Source organism: Lutra lutra, chromosome 1 (assembly GCF_902655055.1).
Source record: "Lutra lutra chromosome 1, mLutLut1.2, whole genome shotgun sequence".
Classification (NCBI taxonomy): domain Eukaryota; kingdom Metazoa; phylum Chordata; class Mammalia; order Carnivora; family Mustelidae; genus Lutra; species Lutra lutra.
Window position 1 is genome coordinate 61,520,154 of NC_062278.1, and position 10,517 is coordinate 61,530,670.

At 36.9% G+C, this 10,517-nt stretch overlaps 1 protein-coding gene across 4 annotated transcripts in view; it reads left to right on the top strand.

Moving 5' to 3' along the window:
- GRAMD1C (GRAM domain containing 1C) overlaps window positions 1-10,025 on the top strand; it is a 93,006-nt gene extending 82,981 nt beyond the window's left edge. For 3 of the 4 annotated variants that reach the window (XM_047725159.1, XM_047725166.1, XM_047725152.1), the window contains exons 10-13: window positions 492-549; window positions 2,338-2,448; window positions 2,660-2,765; window positions 8,354-10,025. In XM_047725159.1, coding sequence (XP_047581115.1) covers window positions 492-549; window positions 2,338-2,448; window positions 2,660-2,765; window positions 8,354-8,434 — 356 coding nt within the window. In that variant the 3' untranslated portion in view covers window positions 8,435-10,025. The remainder of the gene's footprint in view (window positions 1-491; window positions 550-2,337; window positions 2,449-2,659; window positions 2,766-8,353) is intronic. The other variant, XM_047725142.1, reaches the window with a different exon arrangement.
- The last annotated feature ends 492 nt before the right edge of the window (window positions 10,026-10,517 follow it).

Below are 10,517 nucleotides of genomic sequence, written 5' to 3' on the forward strand. Positions count from 1 at the left end.
TTCCTTCTCACCGCTCTACTTATCAATTCCTCTTCTAAGGCTTATATCTTAGTGTGAATGTTTATCTGCTATTTAAGCTTAATAATATTTTAGTTTTGGAATTTAAAAGTTAGGGCAACAGAGAACAGGTGAGGATGATTAGAAAACTTTTTTAAGGGGAGAAGCATTGTACAGAAACCCAGCTTAAACATTATTTGCAGAGATGGAACTTAGCTAGAGATCATACATGATACTTTGAATTGCTTATTTTAGAGCAAATTAATTTTTATGTAGGCTGAATTTGCAGGACAGTTGGAGGTTTTCTTTTTGTGGATTTGTTTGAAATTAGTGAAGATATTAGAAACCAACAAAGGGTGTTGGGAATTTACATCAAGTTGTCTTTACAAATCATGTAAAAATTTTCCTCTCTAGTTCTTTTCAAATGAAATTAAATTTTAACCAGTGTTAATCACAATCCTGTTCTAATATGTTTTTCTGTGTGTGATCTGCAGGAAAGAAAAAGGAAATGGAAAGCTATAACATTGCCCTTATTGTGGTGATGAGTATTTTGTAAGTATTTGTTTTGAGTGCTTATTTTGCTTGTGTCTTCACATATCTTTTAATAGTTTCTAAAAGAATTTGGATTTGTATGTTATTGTGTAAAAATTGCCACTATTTGACTAATTTATAAAATTAGTATATATAAAATATATATAGTATATATATACTATATATATATATTGTATATATATATAGTATATATAGTATATAAAACTAATCTATAAAAACATTAATTTTATATGCTTCAATCTGATAGTTTTTTATTTTCAGGGGAATTATTAAATTTGAGCAAATGCCAAGTACACAGCCAATAAATATTTTTAATTAATTAGTTAGTTAATTAGGTAGGCTTCATACATGGAGCCCAACACAGGGCTTGAACTCATAACCCTGAGATCATGACCTGAGCTGAGATCAAGCATCAGATGCTTAACTGACTGAGCCACGCAGACACCACTAATGTTTTTTTTAATTAATCTGACTTTTTTCTACCATTATAGATTTTTATTGGAAGTTTCATAAACTTAAAGAGTATATTTATATATGTAGCTGGTGAGATCCCAATAGTGTCATTTTGCACTATTTAATTAGACCAGTGATTCTTACCCTTTAAGATCACTTTCTAAAATGCAGACTTCTAGACCCCAGTCCCAGAGATTGAGTTAGTAGGTCTTGAGCAAGAATCTACTCGGGAAGACATACTTAGACTATTTTTTACTTGGCTGTATTTGAGTATTGAGGTAGTCAATTAGATTTAATTGAATTGGTTCTGACTGGGTGATACACTCTTGGTGAACATTTTTTGGAATGAAGTTCTCATACCAGCTGCTTTTTCTAAATATAGATTTCAGAATGTAGAAAATGTTTGATATACAAAAGGTTTTCATATGCTCCTTAAGTTGGTTTGCTGTGACAATTTTGAATATTAAGTATTATCAGTGATCTTTTATGGTACTATGCAAAAAATTTATAGTCAGATGTTGAAATGTTGATTTACATACGATTTCAGTTCTTGCTCTTACCTTAGGTCTCATTTTTAGCAAAATCCTTTTCTGGGCAGGTACAGATGAATACTGTATATATTTAAGGGTAAGCCAATATTTTAACAGAAAAAATAAGAGAGATATGATGCCCCCTACATATTTGCATATATGTATAATAAGAAATATATCCATCAATTGAAAGGCTGCTATGAGAACAAATAGAGCAAATTCATTAGCATGGAACATTTTATATATGACAACATTCATGTATATTTGGGATTTGATACTTCCTTTGTCTAAGTTGAACTAGAAAAAATTTTTGCTGGATAGTAATTTAAAAAATTTGTTTTGGTTTTCCATGGGAGTAAGGTGCCAGTTCATATATGTAAGATCAAGTCTATATTGATCTTCATTTCCTTTTTGAAGTGCAGCATTATGGGTGTATAATTGCTTAAGCTAGAGGCACCCAAAAATAGATCTGGAAAGCTTATCTGGTAGATTTCTAAGCTGGTGGTTGCACCTCAGGTCTGGCTGGGATTCCTCCCAGAGAAGAGAGATATCAGGGACAATCCCAACCTGCTTTCTTTGAGGACTTTACTGTCACTCTAGTTACTTTTCAACCTTTTCTTCACTATTTAATACCTAAATATAATTATTTCATATAATAAAATAGGAATAACTGATTTAAATAGTAATAATTGGAAACTACTCTAGAACAACATATATTTTTAGAGTTTTGTGTGTATATTCTATATGAGCCGAGCTTTAGGCCTGGACAAGAGTGAATTAACCAGGTGTTATTTGCTCTGCCTAGTTTGCTGTTGCTAGTTTTGTTGAATGTGACGCTGTTTCTGAAGCTGTCAAAGATAGAATATGCTGCTCAGTCCTTTTACCATCTCCACCTCCAAGAAGAGAGATCTTTACAGTAAGTCTTTCCCCCCAACCTGTTATTATTTCAATAATTCTTTAGTTGTAGAAAACTTAATTCTGGTTTAGAGATTTGGATCTGCTAACTATTCTGTAGTCAGAAAGTTTTTTTGTTTATTTGCAAAGTTATAGGACATGAATGGTTTTTAGAAATGAAAGATCAGAAGCTATTCCCGATTTTTAAGGTTTTGTTTTTTTATTTTCCCCAGTTTAGCCTCTGATATGGTGTCAAGAGTGGAAAGTATTCAAAAGAAAAAAGACCAGGCCCATCATTTAAAAGGAGTGCTCCGAGACTCCATCTTGATGCTCGAACAGGTACCGTAGGACTTAGTACTTTCATAGAGGTATGAACCAGCTGCTCCTCTGGTCGTGAGAAGAGTCACGATACCGTTATTTGAAGAAAGTCCCCTCCTAGAGGCAACTACCCTTGCCCGTTTCTGTATGATGCGTTTTACATGTATAGTCACTTGTATTTTTTTCAAGATCAAAGCCTACTGTATACACTGTTGTATGCCCTCATTTTATAATTAGTAATATATTTTGAAGATGTTTCTTTATCAGCATGAACATTTGACTCTTGAATAATGGTGGGGTTAGGGGTGCTGACACCTACATAGTTGAAAATTGTGTATAACTTTTGACTCCCCACGAACTTAACTACATATAGCCTACTGTTGAGCAGAAGCCTTACTGATAACACAGTCAATTGTTATTTTGTATGTTATATGTATTATATGCTATATTTTTATAATAAAGTTAAGCTAGAGAAAAGAAAATGTTATTAAGAAAATCATAAAGAAGAGAAAACACATTTACAGTGGTGTCCTGTAAAAAATTCTGTGTACGAGTGGTCCCATGCCATTCAAACCCATGTTGTTCAAAGGGCAACTGTATACATCTAACTCATTCTTTTTATTGATGCTTCTATATAAAAATTTATGCTTAATAGTAACTCTTTTCATAAAAATGATAGGTCCTGTATACACTGTTATTTTATCTATTATCCTTATATCTTGGAGATGCTTTGATATTAGCATATAAAGGACTTCCTCTTTTTTTAACAACTGCATAGAATTCAAACTGTATAAATGTGGTACAATTAATTATTTCACCAGTTCTCCATTGAAGAATGACCATTTAAGTTATTTTGATGTTTTGCTATAAACATTTATCTCTTGAACACAGTATTATCAGTATGTGCTGCTCAGTTCCATGAACCAAAATTTAGGATTCCCTTTGAAAAATAAAGATTACTGTTTCCATTATGATAAAGTATATGCATACTTTTCAAGATTGAAAACTGGAGAGTGGTGGAAGAGAAGAAAACCTATAGTTCTAGCATTCAGTCATTAATATTTTGTTTCCTTCCATTCTTTCTTCTGTGCATTGGTTTGTTTTTTAGAAGATCCAGTTATTGAGCATTTTTTAGGATATCACGTGGGGCATTAAAGATGACATCTTCCACTAGGCATTCTTCTAATGCACAGTAGCTACAGCTGCTGGTGACATTCTCCATCCTCCCTCCCCTGGCAAGAGTGGGTCATATTTCCATTTTTCCTCCTCAGCGTCCTATTTCCCCAACTTTCTATTGATAACCTTGCCTCAGGAGGAAAGAGAGTTTTTCTCTCCTTCTATACCCAAATCTACAGATCTCCAGTCGCTGCACCCCATCCTCTTGTCCATGCCTGTCCGAGCAGTGCTCTGCCTGTAGGGAGATTACCAGCAGGTGTTAGTGGGAGACTCCATCCATCACCCTCCAGCATCCTGTTTTCATTTTCCCTGGTCAGCTGGATTGTTCCCATCTACACATGGTCCTGCTGTGCGCTCTCCTACATTAAAGCACCCACACCATCCACATCCTTCTCCTCCTTCCCATCTCTCTCGCTGTCTTTCACAGTCTGGCTTTTTCAGAGTTGTCTGCTGTGGCTGTCACTACTTTATCCTTCATAACCCATTCACTTTTTTAAGGTTTTATTTTCACCAAAGTGACTCCTTCACATGGTTAACTTTTCTACAAGGTTTTTTCAGAAAAACAGCAGTCCCACTATGTACTTTGCCAAACACAACAGTCTTTAACTCTTTTAGTTTCTTTTTACCTCCATGCTGATAAGTAACAAGCATGTATTGATACTTCTTGATTTTTCAGTTTTAGACATGACCTTTCGACCTCCTATTATGGAAGACAAAGGTTTTCTTTTCTTTCATCTCTTCTTGTCCTCTTTTCTGATTCCCCCATCCTCCCAAGGAAGTTACAATTTTGGTGAGATCAATATCCAGTGTTTGCTTTGTTTTGATTAAGTTTTCTATTCTGAGCTGAGCCATGGAATAAACCATGACTACTTTTTCTTTTCTGTGCTTTTCCTTATCCTTGAAATTGTTTTATGACAATTGATTAGTTTATTGTATTATTTATAAGTATCTCATCTCCTACAGCTCTGCCTCTTGTAACCTTCATTCACCTCAGGTATTCTATGAGTGGAGCCTTCTGACTGGCTCTAGTCAGGCCCAAGGGCCCTCTCTGCAGGTGCCCAGCTTTCAGCCTGGGGATTCCTGTTGAGTACTCCCTCTGTTCCCTATATCCAGAATGTTTTTTGCTTTCTTGGTTTACTCCTTTCTTTTAATGGAGCACATCCTCTAGTAGCTTCCTGAGAAAGAGAACGTGGAGGTAAATATTTTAAGACTTCCCTAGTGTGAGAAGTTTTTATTCTGTCCTTCCCCTTGATGAATAGTTTGGCTGGGGATAGAATTTTAGCTTGGAAACAAAGTTCCTTCAGAGCATTGCTCCATTGTTTTTCAACTTCCAGTGTTGAGAATTCTGAGGCTGTTACCATTTCTCATTCTTCAGTCTGGAAACTCAGGCCCTTTAGTTCTGGGAAATACTGAGTTACACAGTTGATGATCTCGTCCCCTCCACTCTCCCTCTTCTGACTTTCTAGGGCTCCTGTAATTCAGATGTCTGCCTTCTTTTGGACAGGCTGTCTAATCTTCTTATTTTTTCTTTCCAGCTTCTATCTTTTTGCTTTTTTGTTCTGCTTCCTCAGAGTTCCTCAACTTAATCTTCACATTCTTCTTCCAATTTTTGCTAACAAGTTTTAAATTTCAAAGACCTATTACTTTCCTGAATTTTCTTTTTTTTTATACCATTGTGATCTTCTAAAATGACTATAGTATCTTCATCTCTCTGATCATATTACTGATGGTTAATAATTTTTCCCCTTCTTCTGGCCTACTTGCTTTACATCAAGATCCTTTCCCCCTGTTTTGATATCTATCCTTAGAGTAAGAGGATTTCACTAGATGTCGGTAGTCTTTGTGTGTATCAGAAGCTCTTAAGCTCTTAACGTGGATTGGTTTGATATACCCTGAACTTCTCTGTAGATCTGGCAGGGCTGTTGGTTGAGAAATCCTGGTATCACTATCTTTAGGTCCTTCCTCTTAGATTGATCAGTTTCCATAGAGAATAGCCTTCCAGTCTCCATCTGAAGGATTAAGGGCTGGCTGCCAGCATTTTAGGAGCAGAGTGAAAGTAAGAGGGATGCAGGAGGGCAGGGCGTAGGGGGATGGTCTCAACACTTTTTTTGTATAATCGTCATTTTTAGTTCTTTTCTCTTTATTCCAACTTCCAGAGATTTCTGTCAATTCCCGAGGCTTTTGAGGCTTCTGGGTAAATTTGGTTGGTTCTCAAGCTTTCTCTACAGTTAGTTTAGGATTCCACCTTTTCTGGTCTGCTAAGTCATCCATCTGCTTTCTAGTTTCCGATGTTGTGTTGTTGCTTTTGCTGTTTCAGTTTTCCCTGTCCTCATGGATTTATGCCTAAAAAAATCCTTTTATTGTGCTTTTAGTGGGGTTTCAGGAGGGAGCAAAATTAGATACCTATATTTAAGCCACTCATTTGCTCTTCAGCCTACTCCTGCCTTGTCTTCTTCCCCCATGTCGTCCAATGAAATTGCTCAAGCTAAGGTCCCCAGTGACCTCTGGCTTTTAAAATTAATATACATTTTTTTAGTTTACATCTTACTGTGTGAACATTTGACAAAAGCTGACCACTCCTTTTTTTTTTTTTTTTTAAAGATTTTATTTATTTGTCAGAGAGAGAGGGAGAGCGAGCAAGCACAGGCAGACAGAATGGCAGGCAGAGGCAGAGGGAGAAGCAGGCTCCCCGCCAAGCAAGGAGCCCGATGTGGGACTCCATTCCAGGACGCTGGGATCATAACCCGAGCCGAAGGCAGCTGCTTAACCAACTGAGCCACCCAGGCGTCCCTGACCACTCCTTTCTTGAAGCGTATCTAATCTTTCCTTCTTTAAAACCATGGAAGACCCTGGGGCACATGGGTGGCTCAATTTTTGAGTGTCTGCCTTCAGCTCAGGTCATGATTCCACCGCCCTGTGATCGAGCCCCGCATTGGGCTCCCTGCTCTGTGAGCCTGCTTCTCCCTCTCCCTCTGCCTGCTGCTCCCCATGTTGTGCTCTCTTTCTCTCTCTCTCTGTCAAATAAATAAATAAAATCTTAAAAAAAAAAAGAAATTTTAATTAAGAAAAAAAGAAAAACCCAGCTTTCGTGTGATATAAATGACATATTATAAAATTTACCTTTTAAAGAATTTCTAGCATATTCACAAAGTTGTACAGCCATCACTACTGCCTAAATTCCAGAGCATTTTTATCACCCCCAAATGAAATCCTGTACCCATTAGCAGTCTCTCAACTCCTACAATCACTAATCTACTTTTTATATCTATAGGTTTGCTCATTCTGGGCATTTCACATAAATGGAATTATTATGGTCTTTGTGACTGTCTCTTGTACTTAGCATAAAGCAAAACTGCTTTTTGCTGGCTAAAACCATCTCCTCTCCCTGGCCTAGTACTGCCAGGCCTTTTGTGTTAGATTCTCTTCCCTTCTCCTCTACTTCCCATTAGGTGGTCTCATCCACTCCCCTTGCTTGTGCTACACATGCCATTGATTCCCAAATCCATCTCTCTTACCCGGACCTCTTCCCTGAGCCCCAGGCTCACGCAGTCACCTGATGACTGGCATCTTCACCTGGATGCTAACGGGCCACCACTAACTGATCATGTCCAAAACAGAATTCAGTTTTCATCCTGAGCCGGACTGACTCTCCTCTACCTGACGTATTTCAGAAAATGACACTGCCTTCCTCCAGTCAAAAACTTAATGCCTTGTGGAATTATATATTTATATATGTGATGATTCGTTTTAGTTCTGTATTCCTCACTGGTCTGTAAGCTCCCTGAAGGCAGGGTTAGTGCCTTTCTGGTCTACCATTGTATACCCAGTGCTTTGCTTAGTATATACCCAGCATGTAATAGGTCAGGAATTAACATTTGCTGAATGAATGAACAAATGAATGAATATAAAGAAGCATAAAACAGAATTCTTGCTCTCAAGTTGCCTGTAATTTTATTAGAGAAATCAGATGTCCATGTGTATTGTTAAAAACTATAAAAAAGTACAAAGTTAAGTGTCAAGTAAATGGTAATACTTTGGGAGTTTAAAGGCAGGATGATTACGGAAGGCAACACGGAGAGGGTGGGGATGGGGAAGTTCTAAATGGATGAAGACAAGGTTGAGCATAATAGCAACAGAGGCCTGCAGGGAGAACCAGATTCGTTTGGGGGATAGTGGAGAGACCAGTGCAACCTGAGAAACCATTTAGAAAACCCATCTGCTGGGGGGCAGCATGCACAGCAGGACAGTGGAGGGAGAGGTGCAGGACCACAGCGGACAGGAAGAGCTTAGCAGTCATGCTGATGTGTTTTATAAATTCAGTCTTTTATTTGGGCATCAGTATAAACCAAACTATATTGAATATAAATATAAACATTTGGCATAAAAATAAGAAAACATGTTAAACTGATTTTGAAAATTAATTTTGTTTGCAGTTAAAGAGCTCACTCATTATGCTTCAGAGAACTTTTGATCTACTAAATAAGAACAAGACTGGCATGACTGTCAAAAGCTAGTGATCTCAAGGCCTGAAATTGTAGAGATACTTGGAACTAAAAGGAAACATCTTAAAGAAAACCAGAGGATGAAGCATTTTAATTGTCATCGGAACATTTCCACATTTGCTTATTATTGGTACTTCTAACATGAACATTCGTTTTAACAACACTAATTTGATAAGTAGTTTCTGATGGTCTTAACAATCCATTCTTCACTTCTTATACATAATTCCAAGCAGTGAATTTCTCCAGTGAAGCATGAAATATTTTGTGGATTTGAATTTCTGATACAAAGAGAAAATGAGACACTCTGAACTGATTTTTACAGTGAGGTTTAAAGTTTGATGCTTTATCTGTTAGCATAGAATCAGTAGGTGTCCAGTAGGCTGCTTTCCCAGTTGAGATACATTCAAGAGGCTAAAGAAGACAATAGAAGAATAAACCTTTTTATCATTACTACTTTTGAAGGACCAGTCTTCAGGCATATATTATAACATTTCTCAGTTTGTGTACTATAAATATTACAATGTCTTCACTTATTTAGCATGTAAATTCAACAGTCAAACCTTTTGAGTCTGCAGGTTGGTAATTATTATCTGAAATATTCTTGAGCTATGTTGTATTTTTCTAAAGAAATAGTTGTTTCTTCTTCAGGTAGCTATCAGAGGTGAGATTATCTTGCCCCTTCATGTATCAGATAGTGGAAGAGTGAATCTGGAAGAGGAAACATATAGGATAGCAACACTCAGAATGAAGAACCATGCTCTGATTTTATAAAACAGAGGATTACATTAAAATCTGGGCATTTGGTGACAGATCAGATGAATACTTGAACTAAGCTTGGCTTCAGCTTAGCAGTCTTTCATGGTGGAAGTGAACCACCTGGTTGAAAATAATTTGTGGGTTACTTTTCATATGTCTTCATTTATTCATTCTTGTGTGCGGCTTGTTTCAGCTGGTAAGTTATAACCAGACACGAATTTCTAGCTCTTCAGTAAAAACTTTTGGGGCATTATGTCCCAATACTAGGGCCCTGACTGAAGTTCAAAGTCAGACAGATGTTTTGGCTCTTTCATGAAAAGTTTTTAGGCATAGATGTCTCAATACAAGCGATGTCTTTGGGACAAGAGAAAGACAGTGCTGAATGATTTGTATATATTCTCACTGTTTGGACAATGCTTGCCTTAATTAAATGTTTCTTTCTTTCCCCAGAGCCACAGGAGATAGCTAAAGTCATTTTTGAGATGCCTGTAGAGAATGAAAATATTGACTTAATTACTGGGAAAATGGATTTCTCTGGGTGATTTCCAACAAAATTATCTTGGGGGTACCAGTGTACTTACCTGGGGATTTTTTGATCTATGAAGTGTGGCTGTGAGTGAGTTACTGGATTATAAACTTGAAGACTTTGTTCTCTGTTAAATTCACAAAAATGATCAGTGGCAAGCTGAATATTTTTGTGATTAAAACTTATACTTCATAAATATACCTCAAAGAAAATTACCAAAGTTGCTTTATAGATTAAGACTAAACATGTATGTATGTAGAACTTAATTAATTGCATTTGAGCCTGTTGTGTAAATTGAATATCAATAAAACCCAAAATGTCTTTAGTTGTAGTTTTTCTTTTTCTGTTAAAAAAACAAAACAAAACAACAACATGGGGCGCCTGGATGGCTCAGTGGGTTAAGCCGCTGCCTTCTGCTCAGGTCATGTTCTCAGGGTCATGGGATCGAGCCCCACATCAGGCTCTTTGCTCAGCAGGGAGCCTGCTTCCCTCTCTCTCTCTGCCTGCCTCTCTGTCTACTTGTGGTCTCTCTCTGTCAAATAAATAAATAAAATCTTTAAACAACAACAACAACAACAACAAAAAGCACAAATAACTAGAAACTTGCTATAGTGAAAACGTGTATATGGGCCTACACTTTTTAAAAAATTTTGTGCAAAAATAAAACCCAAAGAGGAGTCATTTCATTTCAAATATGCAGACTGTTTGATTTCAAATATGCAGACTGTTGGGACAAAAGTACTAGGCCTGCCGGTCGAACGTAGAATCTGCTCGCCAGAAATCATGAAAAAGAACCAGCTTTATAAATGAACA